The following is a 19,725-nucleotide window of genomic DNA, read 5'->3' on the forward strand; positions in this document are numbered from 1 at the left end:
GCCAGAATCGACTCCGCCGCAAGAACAGGATACTCGAGAAAGGCGCTATCCAGTCAGGATCAGGAAGCCTCCTCAAAGACTGAACTTATAAATGATTAGTTCAGTTGATGTATATAGTACAGAGAAAATTGTAATTGTAATTAGTTATTATTTAATTGTTAAATGAATGTTATGTACTGTTTATCTAAAAGGGGAGGAATTGTTGTGTATGTACCTTTAAGAGAGAACTGATTTTATACTGTAGTACCGGCAGTGACCACACCTATATATAAAGCCATAGCAGGCTTCTGTACTTTCAGTTTAAGCTTACCCTCTGTTCAGTAAATACCTGTTATTATTGTTCTCCTGCAGTCCGTGTATTATTGATACGCGGACACTACAGATGCGGTGAGGATGTTTCCACTGATGGGTGAGACTAGAACTAGGGGGCATAATCTTAGAATAAGGGGCTGCCCTTTCAAAACTGAGATGAGGAGACACTTCTTCACTCAGAGTGTAGTAAATCTATGGAATTTGTTATCTCAGAGAGTTGTGGAAGCTGCGACATTAAATAAATTTAAAACGGAGATAGACAGTTTCCTAGCTGATAAGGAAATAAGAAATCGTTGTTCCATTACGATCAGCCTCGTCTGGGGCCCGCATCGCCTTGTGGAGGGACCGGCTCGCCGGTCTTGAGCAGCCCCCAGCGATGGAAGTTTTGCTTGATGGGAGCCTTCCCCCAGGAGCTAATTGCAACTGGGCAACCTGGAAGTGCCTTAACAGACTTGGGACCGGTGTAGGTTGCTCAAAGGTGTCACTAAACAAATGGGGATATACAACCAGCCCGACAGCTTGTGGGTGTGGAGCTGAGGCGCAGACTGTGCAGCGTCTTCTGCGGTGCCCATCGTTGGAGGGGCCCTGCACTGTTGCAGATCTTGCTGAGTTCAACAACAAGGCGCAAAAATGTGTCCAGTTCTGGCTGGGCTATGTATAGACTGTCCGTGGACACGATAAGAAGAAGAAGCTGATAAGGGAATAAGGGGTTACGGGGAGAGGGCAGGGAAGTGGACGTGAGTCTAAGTTTGGATCAGCCATGATCCTATTGAATGGCGGAGCAGGCCCGAGGGGCCATATGGCCTACTCCTGCTCCTACTTCTTATGTTCTTATGGACCCCATTTCCTTTACCCCCTTATCCAAATCATTGATGTTCATAGTGAACAGAAGCAGTCCTTGAACAGAACCCTATGGGATACCACTGCTCCCTTCCAACCAGTCTGAGAAATTGCCCTTAACATCTACTCTCTGCTTACTCCCTTCTAACCAGTTTTTAATGCAATTTGCTCTTATTGCCATAATTTCATACTCCTTAATCTTCTCCAGTAGTCTCCCGTGTGTTACTCTAATAAATGTGGTATACAACTCGCCTGATTTTCCCTTCCATTGACTTCAATGGAAAGGCAGATCTGGCAGGGTGTATAATGGGCGGCCAATTCGATATTGCCCGTTTTACAAAGTTGAAATTCCCAGTGTGTTTCTTTGTATTTTCATGTATGTACACAGATATTTTGCCCTTTTACTATTTGCTGACTTTTTGTTCTTCATATCTTTGGTACGAACTGACCATTAATATGATACGCTACCATTGTGTCTTTGTTCCAATTTTAATTGACAGTTCTTTAGCCAGAAGCTGCCTGAATCTGGGACTGCTTTTACTGAATAAAACCCAAAGTAGACACCGGATTGCCCCAGTGTCGTCAAACAAAAAGTGCCCCCTTTTTAGAGGGGTACAACTAATAAAGAACAAAACCATAAAACAAAGGAAACTTAAAAACTTAAATAATAATATTATTCCCAGTGACCAGTATACATTGCAGTCCCTGCGGTGCCTGCCGGCCACGGAAGGCCTCAAGTGTACCAGCGGAATGAATACGACACGCATCAGTGATTGCTTAAATTCACATGATTTACCCATTGCAGCGGTGAGTGGAACTTCATGGTATCTAGAAGCCCATGTCTGGTATACAACCTTAGTTAAAGAACTCTGTAAACTAAAGGACTTTCAAGACTCTGAAATACTTGTTCTACTGGACTCGAAAATGCTTGTTATATTGAACCATTAGTACCATTATTCAAGAAGGGTAGTAGGGATAAACCAGGGAATTACAGGCCACTGAGCCTAACATCAGCGGTAGGGAAATTATTGGAAAAAATTCTGAGGGACAGAATTAGTCTCCACTTGGAGAGGCAAGGATTAATCAGGGATAGTCAGCATGGCTTTGTCAAGGGAAGATCATGTCTGACCAATTTGATTGAATTTTTCGAGGGGGTGACTAGGTGTGTGGATGAGGGTAGTGCAGTGGATGTGGTTTACATGGATTTCAGTAAGGCTTTCAATAAAGTCTCGCATAGGAGACTGGTCGAGAAGGTAAGAGCCCATGGGATCCAGGGTGCCTTGGCACATTGGATCCAAAACTGGCTTAGTGGCAGAAGGCAGAGGGTGATGGTCGAAGGTTGTTTTTGTGGCTGGAAGCCTGTGTCCAGTGGGGTACCGCAGGATCGGTGCTGGGTCCCTTGCTGTTTGTGGTCTACATTAATGATTTGGATGTGAATGTAAAAGGTATGATCAGTAAGTTCGCAGATGACACGAAAATTGGTGGGGTGGTAAATAGCAAGGAGGGTAGCCTCAGTCTGCAGGACAATATAGATGGGTTGGTCAGATGGGCGGAACAGTGGCAAATGGAATTTAACCCTGAAAAGTGTGAGGTGATGCATTTTGGAGGGACTAACAAGGCAAGGGAATACACAATGAATGGTAAGACCCTAGGAAAGACAGAGGATCAGAGGGACCTTGGTGTGCATGTACATAGATCCCTGAAGGCAGCAGAACAGGTGGATAAGGTGGTTAAAAAGACATATGGGATACTTGCCTTCATTAGCCGAGGCATAGAATATAAGAGCAGGGAGGTTATGATGGAGCTGTACAAAACGCTGGTTAGGCCACAGCTGGAATACTGTGTGCCGTTCTGGTCGCCACACTATAGGAAGGATGTGATTGCTTTGGAGAGGGTGCAGAGGAGATTCACCAGGATGTTACCTGGGCTGGAGCACTTCAGCTATGAAGAAAGACTGGACAGGCTGGGGTTGTTTTCCTTGGAGCAGAGAAGGCTGAGGGGGGACCTGATTGAGGTGTACAAAATTATGAGGGGCATAGATAGGGTAGATAGAAGGGAACTTTTCCCCTTAGTAGAGGGGTCAATAACAAGGGGGCATAGATTCCAGGTAAGGGGCAGGAGGTTTAGAGGGGATTTGAGGAAGAACTTTTTCACCCAGAGGGTGGTTGGAATCTGGAACTCACTGCCTGAAAGGGTGGTAGAGGCAGGAACCCACACAACATTCAAGAAGCATTTGGATGAGCACTTGAAATGCCATAGCATACAAGGCTACGGACCAAATGCTGGAAAATGGGATTAGATTAGACAGGGCTTGATGGCCGGTGCGGACGCAATGGGCCGAAGGGCCTCTTTCTGTGCTGTATAACTCTATGACTCTATGACTAACTCAGAAAACCAGTTAAAGTACCTTGTGAAAGTTAAGTAATATTTTGCTGTCTAATAATCTGCTATATTTTGGCTTCTGTGTAATTTAACTTTTTTGTAAATACTAATTTTTTGCCTGAGCCATATAGTGTGTCAGTACACTGTGTACTATTACTGTGAAAATCTGACAGCAGCATAAAACATACATTGAAGAAAGGTAACAATATCTAGTATATTCTTATATAAAACACTAGGGTCTGAAATTGCACTCCTGTGCTTTTACGCTGCAGGGGCACTGAGCAGTTTTCACAGTAGGTCCACTGAGGGAACCTCCCTGGATTTTGTGAGGTCCCCTCATTAGCATTAGGCGCTGAGCTTCTAGCATGTGCATGGCGCATTGAGAGTGCAGAGGTTAGGGGGATTCATTTCTGAAGAAAAAGTGCTTTCTGAAGCAAAATCTTGAAGCTATCCTTGCACTTTCTGTGGGTCAGGAAAAGATTCGATTTGGAGGCCAGCTTAGTGAAAAATATAGGCGATGAATACCAAACCTGATAATCCATGGGGTACATGTAGGATTGCTCCGTTCTGTGAGAGAACACTAGAAGTCATTTTAAGGGAGGTGCAAGCATGGAGGTGTGCCATTCTTGGCTCTCCTTAACAAAGTGCAGTCAAAGTTGCATGGGAAGTGGTTGCAAAACAGTCAGAAGAACTGCCTCTCAGTTGAAGAAGAAATGCTCAAGAAGTTTGCCAAGGTAGATGAGCTCTTTACTTTGTTTGTAAATGCCATACCTGTAATACACATGTGCATTTTCATTGTCAGCATCTGCATACTCAAATGAAATGCTTTGCTCTTACACACCCCTTGTCTGAAAATCTTTCACTGCTGGTGGGTAGGCCCATTAAAGACTCTCTCATTACCCTTTTGCCTGCTTCGCTCTCCTCGTCATTGCCATTCAACCCTTCCCTCTTTCACTCTCATCCATCCCCTTTCATTGCTATTCATTCCCCCTTTCAATGCAAATCACTCCCCGCTCTTTTACTGCCCTCCACCCTTCCTCTTTCCCTCCCCTCACTTCACCAACCATTCTGTCTTGCTCAGTTTCCTATCTGTTTCCTACATAGAATCATAGAATGATACAACACAGAAGGAGGCCATTCGGTCTCTGGTTATTTTGCCAATCACCTTAAATCTGTGTCTTCTGACCCTTCTGCACCAGAAACAGTTTCTCCTTATTTCGCATTGAGTTTAAGCAGAGTTTGGTAAGTGGCAGAAAAAGTCTTTTAAGTGCATTGACTGAATTTTAGTGAGTAAAAAAGTTAATTATTTGAAGTTTAATTTTTTAGAGTAAATTAAGCTGTTGGGGAGTTTAAACCGGAAGTAGAATCCGGGTATAAAAAGGGGCGGGCTTAGTGCGGTAGGCTGAGTGCAAGTCGCATTGAGTTTGAGCAGAGTTTGGTAAGTGGGAGATTTCGGGCAAGTGGGAGGTGAGGGGGTGCTTTTTGCTCTGTTTTGCTTCCCACTCTCAGGCTAATCCAACACTGCGGAAGCGGAGCAGCGAGACAATTTAACCGGACAGGTCCCCCAGAAAGCATTCACGAGGGAGGTTGGTGATCAGCTGGTTGGTAGGTCCTCTTCCTTCTCTTCCATACCTTTAAGCTGGTAAGTCCTATTAAATAGTGGTGTAATATTATAGAGTCATAGAGTTATACAGCACGGATAGAGGCCCTTCGGCCCATCGTGTCCACGCCGGCCATCAAGCCCTGTCTAATCTAATCCCATATTCCAGCATTTGGTCCGTAGCCTTGTATGCTGTGGCATTTCAAGTGCTCATCCAAATGCTTCTTAAATGTTGTGAGGGTTCCTGCCTCCACAACCCTTTCAGGCAGTGAGTTCCAGACTCCAACCACCCTCTGGGTGAAAAAGTTCTTTCTCAAATCCCCTCTAAACCTCCCGCCCTTTACCTTGACTCTATGCCCCCTAGTTATTGACCCCTCTACTAAGGGAAAAAGCTCCTCAGCATCCATCCTATCTATGCCCCTCATAATTTTGTACACCTCAATCATGTCCCCCCTCAGCCTCCTCTGCTCCAAGGAAAACAAACCCAATCTGCCCAGTCTCTCTTCATAGCTGAAGCGCTCCAGCCCTGGTAACATCCTGGTGAACCTCCTCTGCACCCTCTCTAACGCGATCACATCCTTCCTGTAGTGTGGCGACCAGAACTGCACACAGTATTCCAGCTGTGGCCTAACCAGTGTTTTATACAGCTCCATCATAACCTCCTTGTTCTTATATTCAATGCCTCGGCTAATGAAGGCAAGTATCTCATATGCCTTTTTTACCACCTTATCCACCTGTTCCGCCGCCTTCAGGGATCTGTGTACTTGCACACCCAGATCCCTCTGACCCTCCGTCTTGCCTAGGGTCTTACCATTCATTGTGTATTCCCTTGCCTTGTTAGTCCCCCCAAAGTGCATCACCTCGCACTTTTCCGGGTTAAATTCCATTTGCCACTGTTCCGCCCATCTGACCAACCCATCTATATCGTCCTGCAGACTGAGGCTACCCTCCTCGCTATTTACCACCCTACCAATTTTTGTATCATCCGCGAACTTACTGATCATACCTTTTACATTCATATCCAAGTCATTAATGTAGACCACAAACAGCAAGGGACCCAGCACCGATCCCTGTGGTACCCCACTGGCCACAGGCTTCCAGTCACAAAAACAACCTTCGACCATCACCCTCTGCCTTCTGCCACTAAGCCAGTTTTGTATCCAATGTGCCAAGGCACCCTGGATTCCATGGGCTCTTACCTTCTTGAATAGTCTCCTGTGCGGGACTTTATCGAAAGCCTTACTGAAATCCATGTATACCACATCCACTGCGTTACCCTCATCCACACACCTAGTCACCCCCTCAAAAAATTCAATCAAATTAGTCAGACATGATCTTCCCTTGACAAAGCCATGTTGACTATCCCTGATTAATCCTTGCCTCTCCAAGTGGAGACAAATTTTGTCCCTCAGAATTTTTTCCAATAATTTTCCTACCACTGATGTTAGGCTCACTGGCCTGTAGTTCCCCGGTTTTTCCCTACTTCCCTTCTTGAATAATGGTACTACATTAGCGGTTCTCCAGTCCTCTGGCACATCCCCTGTGGCCAGAGAGGTCCTGAATATATGTGTTAGAGCCCCCGCAATCTCTTCCTTTGCCTCACACAGCAGCCTGGGATACATTTCATCCGGGCCTGGGGATTTATCCATTTTTAGGCCAGCTAAAACCGCCAATACCTCCTCCCTCTCGATGTTAATGTGTTCGAGCATATCACAGTCCCCCCGCCCTATTTCTATGTCTACATCGTCCTTCTCCATAGTGAAAACAGATGCAAAAAATTCATTTAGAACCCCTCCTACATCTTCCGGCTCCACACACAGATTGCCACTTTTGTCCCTAATGGGCCCTATTTTTTCCCCTAGTTATCCTCTTACCCTTAATATACTTATAAAACATCTTAGGATTTTCCTTTATTTTGCTCGCCAGTGTTATTTCATGGCCCCTCCTTGATCTCCTAATTTCTTTTTTAAGTATCCCCCTGCACTTTTTGTACTCCTCTAGGGCTTCCTCCGTCTCTAGCCTTTTGTATCTGCCAAAAGCCCTCCTTTTTTTCCTAATCCATTCTCGTATATCCCCTGACATCCAAGGTTCCCTGTGGTTTTTGGAACCACCCTTGACCTTTACGGGAACATGTTGCCATTGTATGATCTCAATCTCCCTTCTGAAAGCCTCCCATTGCTCCGATGTGGATTTTCCTACAAGTAGCTGATCCCAGTCCATTTTGGCCAGATCCTGCCTTATCCTATTAAAATCGGCCTTCCCCCAATTTAGAACCTTTATTTCCGGCCCATCCATGTCCTTTTCCATGACCACCTTAAATCTTACCATATTATGGTCACTGTCACCAAAGTGCTCACCTACTAGCACTTTTTCCACTTGGCCAGCCACATTCCCTAGAATTAGGTCCAGTACCGCCCCCTCTCTTGTAGGACTTTCTACATGCTGGCTCAAAAAGCTCTCCTGGATGCACTTTAAGAATTCTACACCCTCTGAGCCTTTCACACTCTGACTATCCCAGTTAATATTGGGGAAGTTGAAATCCCCCATTATTATTACCCTATTATTTGCACATTTCTCTGAGATTTGCCTACATATCTGTTCCTCTATCTCCCCCTGACTGTTTGGAGGCCTATAGTACACTCCCAGCAAAGTGCTTGCCCCCTTTTTGTTTTTAAGCTCCACCCATATGGCCTCATTAGAGGAACCTGCTAATATATCATCCCTCCTTACTGCAGTAATTGACTCCTTAATTAATATTGCGACACCCCCTCCTCTTATACCTCCCCCTCTGTCTCGCCTGAAGATTCTGTACCCCGGAATATTGAGCTGCCAGTCTTGCCCCTCCCTCAACCATGTCTCCGTGATAGCAACAATATCATACTCCCATGTGTTTATCAACACCTTCAGTTCATCCACCTTATTTGCAAGACTCCTTGCATTAAAATAGATGCCATCCAGCCTTGCCCTTATATGTTTGCCCTGTCTACCAAGCTGACTTGTTTTTTTCTCTATAATTAGCAGCACATCACCCCCTATTTCAGCTCCCCTCTGTATCCCATCCCCCTGCCAAGTTAGTTATCATCTATATCGGGGCAGAGGGTCTTCATAACTAATAAAAAGAAATTTAATTAATTACACAGATATGGGTGAACAGCTGATGTGTCACTGTTGCGAAATGTGGGAGCTGGTGGACCCCATTGAGGCTCACGGTGATTACATTTGCGGTAAGTGTTTGCTGCTAGAGGAACTCAAGCTCCATGTTAAAGAGCTTGAGACCGAGCTTCAGACACTGCGACACATCAGGGAGGGGGAGAAGTTCCTGGACTCTGTGTTTCAGGAGGTGGTCACACCTATGAAATTAATTAATGCAGATGTAGTCCGTGGTCAGGGACAGGATGGTGTGACTACGAGTGAGGCAGGTGCAGGGATCCAGGAGGTAGTGTTGAAGGATCCGCAGCCCTTGCTCTTGTCAAGCAGGATCGAGGTTCTTACTCCCTGTGAGGGCGGGAGCGGGGACTGCAGGGAGGATGAGCGACCTGGCCACAGCACCGTGGTACAGGGGGCCATTCAAGTGGAGGGAGTAAAAAGAAATGTTGTAGTGGTAGGGGATAGTATCATTAGGGGGATAGATAGGGTTCTCTGCAGTCAAGAGCGGGAGTCCCGAAGGCTGTGTTGCCTGCCCGGTGCCAGGGTTAAGGACATCTCTTCTGGACTGGAAAGAAACTTGGAGTGGGAGGGGGAGGATCCAGTTGTCATGGTCCATGTTGGTACAAACGACGTAGATAGGACAAGGAAGAAGGTTCTGTTAAAGGAGTATGAGCAGCTAGGGGTCAAATTAAAAAACAGAACCTCAAGGGTAATAATCTCTGGGTTATTACCTGAGCCACGAGCGAATTTGGCTAGGATAAATAAAATTAAAGAGTTAAATGCGTGGCTCAAAGACTGGTGTGGGAGAAATGGGTTTTGCTTCTTGGGACACTGGCACCAGTACTGGGACAGGAGGGAGCTGTTCCATTGGGACGGACTCCACTTGGCCTGTGCTGGGACTAGAGTCCTGGCAAATCATATAACTAGGGCTGTAGAGAGGGCTTTAAACTAATTAGTGGGGGGGAGATTTCTAGAGAGCAAATAATAGAAATGACAACGGAGAAGGTCATAGACTTAGGTAGCAGTGGGGGAATTAAAAAACAGAACGTGTCAGGAAGGGACAGAAGATATGGAGTAAAAGGTAAAGTAGTAAAAGGGGAAAAAACAGGAACTAAGTGTCACGAAACATATTTGAAAGTTCTTTATCTGAATGCACGTAGCATTCGTAACAAAATGAATGAGTTAATGGCACAAATAACTACATATCACAGAAATCACAGAAACCCCACAGTGCAGATAGAGGCCATTTCGGCCCATCGAGCTTGCACCGACACATATCCCACCCGATCCCCGTAACCCCTACACCAACACATATCCCACCCTATCCCCGTAACCCCACATATTTAATCCCCCTAACACTAAGGGTCAATTTATCATAGCCAATCAACCTAACCCGCACATCTTTGGACTGTGGGAGGAAACCGGAGCACCCGGAGGAAACCCACGCAAACACGGGGAGAATGTGCAAACTCCACACAGACAGTCGCCCGAGGCCGGATTTGAACCCGGGTCCCTGGTGCTGTGAGGCAACAGTGCTAACCACTATGCCACCGTGTCTGCATATGGGTATGATCTTGTGGCCATTACAGAAACATGGCTGCAGGGTGACCATGACTGGGAATTAAACATACCAGGTTACTTAACAATCAGGAAGGACAGGCAGGAAGGGAGGGGTGGCTATGTTAATAAAGGAAGGAATCACTGCAATACAGAGAAATGATATTGGGTCAAAGGAGCAGGATAGTGAAACAGTTTGGGTGGAGATAAGGAATAATAAGGGGAAAAAAACACTAGTGGGCGTAGTCTATAGGCCTCCGAACAGTTGCAACTCTGTTGGACGGAGTATTAATCAGGAAATAGTTGAGGCTTGTAATAAGGGAACAGCTATAATTATGGGGGATTTTAACTATCATATTAACTGGACAAATCAAATTGGGCAGGGCTGCCTTGAGGATGAGTTCATTGAGTGTATTAGGGATGGGTTTCTTGAGCAGTATGTAACTGAACCGACCAGGGGGCAAGCAACCTTAGATTTGGTCTTGTGTAATGAGACAGGATTAATTAAAAATGTCCTAGTGAAGGATCCCCTTGGAATGAGTGACCATAACATGGTTGAATTCCATATTCAATTAGAGGGTGAGAAGGTTGGATCTCAAACAAGCGTGCTGAGCTTGAATAAAGGAGACTATGAAGGTATGAGAGCGGAATTGATTAGAGTGGACTGGGAAAATAGATTAAAGGGTAAGACGGTACATGATCAGTGGTGTACATTTAAGGAGTTATTTTACAACTTCCAAAAAATATATATTTCACTGAGGAAAAAAGGGTGTAAAAGAAAAGATAGCCATCCGTGGCTAAGTAAAGTAATTAAGGATAGTATCCGACTAAAAACAAGGGCATATAAGGTAGCCAAATCTAGTGGGAGGATAGAAGATTGGGAAGTCTTTAAAAGACAGCAAAAAATAACTAAAAGATTGATTAAGAAAGGGAAGATAGATTATGAAAGTAAATTAGCAAAAAATATAAAAACAGATAGCAAAAGTTTCTATAGTTACATAAAAAGAAAAAGGGTGGCTAAAGTAAATGTTGGTTCCTTAGAGGATGAGACCGGGAAATTAATGGTGGGAAACATGGAGATGGCAAAAACGCTGAACAAATATTTTGTATCAATCTTTACGGTAGAGGACACTAAGAATATCCCAACACTGGACAAACAGGGTGCTCTAGGGGGGAGGAGCTAAATACGATTAAAATCACTAAGGAAGTGGTACTTGGTAAAATAATGGGACTCAAGGTGGATAAATCCCCTGGACCTGATGGCTTACATCCTAGGGTCTTGAGGGAAGTGGCGGTAGGGATTGTGGATGCATTGGTAATAATTTTCTAAAACTCCCTGGACTCAGCAAAGGTCCCGGCAGATTGGAAAACTGCTAATGTAACACCCTTATTTAAAAAGGGTAGTAGGCAGAAGGCTGGAAACTATAGACCTGTTAGCCTAACATCTGTGGTTGGTAAAATGTTAGAGTCCATTATTAAGGAGACAGTAACGGGACATTTGGATAAACATAATTTAATAGGACAAACTCAGCATGGTTTCATGAAGGGGAAGTCATGTTTGACAAATTTGCTTGAGTTCTTTGAGGAAGTAACATACAGGGTGGATAAAGGGGAACCAGTGGACGTAGTGTATTTAGACTTCCAAAAGGCATTTGACAAGGTGCCACACAAAAGATTATTGCTCAAGATAAAAAATCACGGGATTGGGGGTAATATTCTGGCGTCGGTGGAGGATTGGCTCTCTACCAGAAAGCAGAGAGTTGGGATAAATGGTTCATTCTCAGACTGGCAATCAGTAACTAGTGGTGTTCCGCAGGGGTCAGTGCTGGGTCCCCAACTCTTTACAATCTATATTAACGATTTGGAGGAGGGGACCGAGTGTAACATATCAAAGTTTGCAGATGATACTAAGATGGGAGAGAAAGTAGTGAGTGAGGAGGACATAAAAAACCTGCAAAGGGACATAGACAGGCTAAGTAAGTGGGCAGAGATTTGGCAGATGGAATACAATACTGGAAAGTGTGAGGTTATGCACTTTGGCAGGAAAAATCATAGAGCAAGTTATTATCTTAATGGCAAGAAACTGGAAAGTACTGTAGTACAAAGGGATCTGGGGGTCCTGGTGCACGAAACTCAAAAGGTTAGTATGCAGGTGCAGCAAGTGATCAAGAAGGCCAATGGAATGTTGGCTTTTATTGCTAGGGTGATAGAATATAAAAACAGGGAGGTATTGCTGCAGTTGTACAAGATATTGGTGAGACCGCACCTGGAATATTGCATACAGTTTTGGTGTCCATACTTAAGAAAAGACATACTTGCTCTCGAGTCAGTACAAAGAAGGTTCACTCGGTTAATCCCGGGGATGAGGGGGTGGTCATATGAGGAGAGGTTGAGTAGATTGGGACTCTACTCATTGGAGTTCAGAAGAATGAGAGGCGATCTTATTGAAACATATAAGATTGTGAAGGGGCTTGATCGGGTGGATGCGGTGAGGATGTTCCCAATGATGGGTGAAACTAGAACTAGGGGGCATAATCTTAGAATAAGGGGCTGCTCTTTCAAAACTGAGATGAGGAGGAACTACTTCACTCAGAGGGTGGTAGGTCCATGGAATATGCTGCCCCAAAAAACTGTAGAAGCTGCATCATTACATAAATTTGAAATAGAAATAGACAGTTTCCTAGAAGTAAAGGGAATTAAGGGTTACGGGGAGCGGGCAGGAATTTGGACATGAGTCTAGGTTCGGATCGGTCATGGCCCTGTGGTTAGCGGAGCGGGCCCAGGGGCCGTGTAGCCTGATCCTGCTCCTATTTCGTGTGTCTAATTCTGTTAGATGCAGGAGATGGTTCTGTGATAGTGGATTGGCGGTTAGGATCAGATCAGCCATGATCTTATTGAATGGCGGAGCAGGCTCGAGGGGCCGATTGGCCTACTCCTGCTCCTATTTCTTATGTTCTTATGACGCCCTACCTGGGACATCGAGAGATGTGCCGACTGCCCCACCGGATCCACTCAGGGAGCCGAGTGCTCCCTGTGGGATGGCCACCCGAGGCCAGGACGGCGGTCAAACCCCGGCTATCAAACAGGATGAAGCCAGCTCTGCGCCTGTGGGGACCCGCACCCGGAGTCACGATCTCCCCAACCTCCCTCGGGTCGACCAGAGCAACACGGGCCCTGTCGATCCACCGGTACGGATCAAGCGGCCCAGGGACCAAGACACGGTCCGGGGAGACATGCCTTCTAGCCATAAACAAAGATCTAAAAGACTGCGGTTATTTGTGGTCTGCCTAATCCGTTAAGAGGAAGTCGTTGGACTTCCAAATCTTTTAGGCAGGAAGAATGTTATAAATCTCATCATCATGAAGAAACGACTCACGACATAACACTGGACGGCCAGCTGGTGGCGCCGTCCAAGGAGTATAAATACTCGGGCGTGGGCCCAGCTTGCTCAGGGACATTTTGTAAGACAGGAACTAGTGAAGTACAACTAGACCTCCATGTTCTGAAACAAGTTGATTAAAGCCTTGCTTTATACTCGAACCAAGTGAGTAGTGAGTTTTATTACGTCAGTGGCCATAATATAATACGCTTTAAGATAATAATTGAGAAGGACATAAGTATGATGAAGACTAGGGTAATAGATTGGAGAAAAGCTGATTTTGAGGGGCTGAGAATAGAACTTGGGGAAAATACAATGCACAACAATATTGGCAAGAAATGATGTAGAACGCTAATGGGTGTTCAAGAGAGTCCAGCAAAAATATATTCCGCTAAAAAACAAGGCCATAAAGAAAGTAAACCAAGCACTCGGCTTTATTTCTAGAGTGATGGAATTGAAAAGTAAGGAAGTTATGCTAAACTTCTATCGAAACTTGGTTAGACCACACTTGGAGTACTGCGTATATTTCTAGTCGCCATATTATAAAAAGGATATAGAGGCACTGGAGAGGGTATAGAGAAGATTTACCAGGATGATACCAGAAATGCAAGTGTATACCTATCAGGAAAGGATGAACAGGCTGGGTCTCTTTTCTCTTGAAAAGAGGAGGCTGAGTGGTGACCTAATAGAGATTTTTAAAATTATGAAAGGTTTTGGTAGAGTGATACAGAGAGAGTGCTTCCACTTGTGAGAAAGAGCAAAACTAGAGGCCATCAATAGTCACCAAGAAATCAAATAGTGAATTCAGAAGAAACTTCTTTACCCAGAGAGTGGTGAGAATGTGGAACTTGCTACCAGAGGGAGTGGTTGAAGCAAATAGTATTGATGCATTCAGGGGCGGTTAGATAAGCATATGAGGGAGAAGGGAATAGAGAGTTATGCTGATAGAGTTAAATGAGGAAAGACAGAATGAGGCTCGAGTGGAGCGTAAACGCCGGCATGAACTGGTGGGCCAAGTGGCCTGTTTCTGTGCTGTATATCCTATGTAATCCTATGTACCATTTAATTTATATTGTCTCTCCTCATTCTTCCTACCAAAATTAAATACTTCACACTTCTCTGCATTAAATTTCATCTGCCCATTTCACCAGTCTGTCTATGTCCTCCTGAAGTCTGTTACTATATCCTCACTGTTTGCTACATTTCCAAGTTTCGTGTCATCTACAAACTTTGAAATTATGCCCTGCATGCCCAAGTCCACAACATTAATACATATCAAAAAGAACAGTGGTCCCAATATCGACCCCTGGGAGACACCGTGCACACTTCCCTGCAGTCTGAAAAAAAACATTCACCACAACTCTCTGCTTCCTATCCCTTAACCAATTGAGTAACCACGCAGCCACTGCCCCTTTAATTCCATGGGCTACAATTTTGGCAACAAGTCTATGATGTGGTACTTTATCAAACGCCTTTTGAAAGTCCACATGCACAACATCAACCGCACTACCCTCATCAACGCTCTCTGAAACTTCATCAAAGAACTCAATCAAGTTAGTCAAACACAATTTGCCTTTAACAAATCCGTGCTGGCTTTCATTTATTAACCATATTTTTCTAAGTGCCAATTAATTTTGTCTGGATTATTGTTTCTAAAAGCTTCCCCACCACCGTCGTCAGGCTGACTGGCCTTTGGTTGTTGGGTTTATCCCTCTCCCCTTTTTTGAACAGCATCTGCAGTCCTCTAGTGCTCAGGAACCACTCCCATATCTAAGGGGGATTGGAAGATTGCAGCAGAGCTGCCACAATTTCCACCTTTACTTCCATCAGCAACCTAGGATCGAAAGAACTTATTTACTGTAGTACCTCAGCCATGTCCTCTGCCTCCACAAGAAGATCTCCTTTTTGGTCCCTAATCAACCTCCCCCTTCCTTTGACTATATGTTTATAAAAGACTTTTGGGTTCCCTTTTATGTTACCCGCTAATCTATTCTCATACACTCTCTTTGCCCCTCTTATTTCCTTTTTCAGTCCCTCTATACTTCTTGGGGCCGATTTTCCTGGAGCCGTCAGGCGGGGTTTCAGGCGTGTGGGGGGGGGGAAAATCGCAAAAATAGGGGGTTGCGACCACCCCCCCCCGCCGCCTGATTCCCCGCCCCGTCCGACTTTCACCCCGGCGTTTCAACCGACCCGAATCAGTCCCGCCCGCAGTAGGCGGGACTGGTCTTTAGGCAGCCTAATCACCAATAATTGGCATCTATAATGCCATTTTAAGGGGCCCTTGCTATTTTCAGCCTTTCCCCACGTTAAACACGCCTGGTAGGAACCCCGCTGATGAAACCTGGCGTGAACAATATCGGCTTGCTTACTATCAACTGCATCTCAATCAGGAAAGAAAAGATTTAATCAGACAACATTTGTAGGTTGCTGGACCTTGTTGTTTCAGGCTTGGGGCAACTTGTTCCAGGCTTAGGCACAGCTGTGGAAGGTTGGAGCCTCACACACTTCTCCAATGTGAGCTCCTGGGAAGCACCTCTCGGCACCCTCACTCAGCGCTTCCTCAACGGAGGCATCTACCAGAAGTATGGGAGGCCTTTTTTCCCTTCCCTTCATGCCATTAGAGGATCTCCAGCAGCAGAGGCGTCAGCAGCAGTACCAGTAACAGCAGCATCATCAGCAGGAGCACCAGGCTGCTGCTCACTCGCCTGAAGCTGCAAAGGCCAGAAGGGGCCAGCGCTTGGATGTGGCTTGAGAGCACCTTGCTGCGCATCAGGGGGCCATGGGGACCCGTATCTGCACTGGCAGTCCTACTCAGAAGGACTTCCATGAAGGTCTGGTTTCTCTGTTCAAAGGATGCCCATCGCTCCTCAAGAGATGTCATTCTATTATGAACACTCACCATGTTTTCCATACCCTGGTGAGTTATCTCCGCCATGGAGGTTGCCAACCTTTCCATGGTGATGCGTTCATGCGCCAATGACTACGCAAAGGCTCAGCTCATCTTCGCTATGGACTCCTCCATTCGCTCCACACTCGCAGCGACCCTGGAGACAAAACCTGCCAGAGATTCCTGCATCTGTGCATGGAGATCCATCACTTCTTCTCTTGCGGATGGATCCAGAGGCAGAGGGTCGACATGCAACTGAGCTGAGCTGGCAGAGTCCTGCGCCCTCCGAAAAGGACTCTCCACTGCTGTCCCTGTCTCCACAATCTGCTGATGCTCACTTGTGAGCTGTGAAACACCAGGTGACAACACTACTCTATGTCCCGAAGGTCCCCCCGAGGTGTGAGTGTCTGCACTGGTGCTGGGTGCGCTTACTTCTGCTGACGCTGCGCCCTCAGAGGTTGGAGCTTCCTCTGAGGAGTCTGGCTGCTCAGCCTCTTCCTCCTCCACAGTGGGGACGGGGGCTCTGGATGGTACTGTGGGGGAGTAAAGGAAGGAGTTAGAGATGTAATGGCAAGGTTCTTCTGGTGACTCGCAGCGAGTTGACATCTGCTGACACCTGCATCCATGCAGCCTTGGTCTCAGTGGGAGGCCTCTTCCTCCCTGACCTAGGGAAGAGGACCTCCCTGTGGGCCCTAACCCCATCCAATAATGCCTGCAGTGAAGCCTCGTCGAATTTGGAGGCAGCTCAGGGCCTGGCACTGGCCACAGCTGCTGCAGGCTCATCTGCCATCCTGTATGGTTCGTTTGGAAGCCTTCAGAGGATGCAGTGCTTGCTGTGGACCTTGAAAGCACCACGAATGATGACATCATACTGTGGGGCTTTCTGACTGGAAATAGTCAATTAGCAAGGGTTCCCACACGCTGGAAATGAATTGGCCAATTGAGGGGAAATTGCATCGATGTGGCAGACCCATTTAGATTCGTGTGGGAACCCCGACATTCGGGGAACCCGACAATTCACCGCACCTGCGGGAAAATCGACCCCCTTGTATTCAGCTTGTTTCTCCATTCAACTATGAACCTGACATTTATCATAAGTCTCCTTTTCCTGCTTCATTTTAATCTCTATATGTTGAGTCATCCCAGAAGCTTTAGCTTTGGATGCCTTTCCTTTCCCCCTCGTGTGAATATGTCTAGTCTGTACTCAAACTATCTCTTCTTTGCAGACCTCCCATTGCTCATTTACTGTTTTGCCTACCAATCTTTGATTCCAATCCACCTGGGCCAAATCCCTTTTCAACTCACTGAAATTAGCTTTCCTCCAATTGAGTATTTTCACATTACGTACTGACTGGCACTCAAAATGTTGGGCGGTTTGCATGTAGGCATACTATTAATGTAACAATTGACATTTTTCTGTTGGTCAGATTCATTTTTGACAGACACAATTTTATTATTTACTCAATAATGCTTCAGCATGAGCAGAACAGAATAGTTATTTGAACATTTTATTGGAATTTTAACTGTTAATTCATAATTGAGTTAAGTTTCTACATGAATAATTTTATTGATGGTGCACCTCTCAAAAGCAAAACATGCAAAAAATATATATAAAAGCATATTTTTTGTACTAAACACAACTTTTAGACACATTTATAGCAAGAAATAATAGCAAGTTCATTGGATGTTTGAAGTACTCAACATCATCTAGTAGCGGTCAAAATAACATTTAGTAAAAGCAAGAAGAATACATTAAAAGAAAGCTTAATACTTGTGATTTTCTTGCATTCAAGCGTTAAATGTTACTTTGGGAATGATGTTGCTTGTTTATCGATATCTGTTACATTAGGTAGGCTATTTTTTAATAAGAAAATTGAATATCAGACACAGGTGCATTGAACTATTCCAGACTATGTTCCCTTTAACCAGGCAACAGCTTGGGCACACACGAGCTGTTATGTTAATAGCTACTTTTGTGCATTATGTTGCAACTGAGTATAGAAACCACGTAGGAATTAAAAGGAATGTTATTATTCAGCAAAGCCAAATCCATATCATGTTTGTGTTAGATGATCTATTCCAAAATCCTAAGTAACGAGTATAATTGTTGGCTATAAGAGATCCCAAACCTATCTTTGATCATTTACGAGACAATTAACTGAATTCTTTGAACAGCGAGTTTGATTTGGATGCCTAGGGATCAGTGTGATTTCATCAACTGGCAGTGTCTTTTAGCCCGACGTCTGAGGTTGTATCAGGTGGATTGATGACCTGGTAAATAATTTTGAAACCTTTTGCTGTAACTGAAGAATCTGACAAGAACTTCAAAGTCATAACATTGCCTATAACAGAAGGAAAACACAATTGGTGAGTTTCATTTACCTTGTACTGTAGTACCTTGACATCCTCATCAATGCCAATAAATTATAACCTGTCATTAAGTTAACCTGTCAGCCATGGCTCAGTTGGCAGCACTCTTGCCTCAGAGTCAGAAGGTTGTGGGTTCAAGTCCCACTCCAGGGACTTTAGCACATAAATCTAGGCTGACACGCCAGTGCATGCTGAGGGAGTGCTGCACTGTCGGAGGTGCCGTCTTTCAGATGAGATGTCAAACCGAGGCCCCGTCTACTTCCTCAGGTGGACGTAAAAGATCCCATGGTGCTATTTCGAAGAAGAACAAGGGAGTTATCCCTGGTGTCCTAGCCTGCTGTGCGCAAATTGGCTGCCACATTTCCCACATTACAACAGTGACTACACTCCAAAACTACTTCATTGGCTGTAAAGCGATTTGAAACATCCGGTGGTTGTGAAAGGCGCTATATAAATGTAAGTCAGTCTTTCTTTAATCGCCATTTTGTAGCAGAATCAAAAATAGAGCAACTAGTCATACAAGTGAGTAGTAAACATTGAACATCCATAGAAAAATATATTTTCTTGTGGATAGTATTATACAGCTGGAGAAATCTAGGGCTTCAATCAAGATATTCGACAAAGGAGTGAAAAGTGTGTGATATACGAACAGGCCATGATCAGTTGGATTTTTTTTACCGATAGAGACTATAACAGCGCTTAAAATGCAAACAAATAAACATGAAAAAGGGGAGAAAACAAAAGGATACAGGAAAAGGGTTAGGGAAATAAGATTAGAGTAGATGGCCCAAACTTCCTCAGGGTTCTAGTCTTACTGGGGACATTATTGGGGCAGATGGGGCTTGCCGGAGCAGAAATTGGGGCATGACTGTTACGCCGTAACCCCGAGTTGTTTGTGTGCTGGGGTTTCCGATTGGTAAGCAGGGGGTCAAGGGCAGGGCTCCTTTGAAACTGATGTCACAGAAGGAGGTGGGACTGGTGGGATAACATCACCGATACTTGGTAGACACAGCATTCTGTATGCCTGCTATATGTTACATGGCACAAGTGGGGCCCAACAAAGTGGTAAAGACTTGGGGGGAGAAATTCAGTATAGCCCCGTTTGGGGCACTAACTTCGCCGGGGCGCTACCCGGAAAAATTAGCTCCCCCGCACCAGAAATTGGTCAGTTGCGCCCCAAAGGGAAGCGGGGCGCTACTGGAGGTGCCCCGCCTCCCTCTTGGGGCGCTGCGAGTGAATATCATGGCGCTA

General features: G+C 45.2%; 1 protein-coding gene across 2 annotated transcripts in view; it reads right to left on the bottom strand.

The window, feature by feature from the left end:
* Nucleotides 1-17,586: 17,586 nt before the first annotated feature.
* Nucleotides 17,587-19,725, bottom strand: part of tnfaip6 (tumor necrosis factor, alpha-induced protein 6) — a 61,891-nt gene continuing 59,752 nt past the window's right edge. For both annotated transcript variants that reach the window (XM_085986939.1, XM_085986938.1), the window contains one exon: nt 17,587-18,446. In XM_085986939.1, the coding sequence (XP_085843065.1) occupies nt 18,319-18,446 (128 nt within the window). In that variant the 3' untranslated portion in view covers nt 17,587-18,318. The remainder of the gene's footprint in view (nt 18,447-19,725) is intronic.

Source organism: Somniosus microcephalus, chromosome 4, assembly GCF_052327205.1.
Source record: "Somniosus microcephalus isolate GS21.2 chromosome 4, FLI_Smic_1.0, whole genome shotgun sequence".
Taxonomy (NCBI): domain Eukaryota; kingdom Metazoa; phylum Chordata; class Chondrichthyes; order Squaliformes; family Somniosidae; genus Somniosus; species Somniosus microcephalus.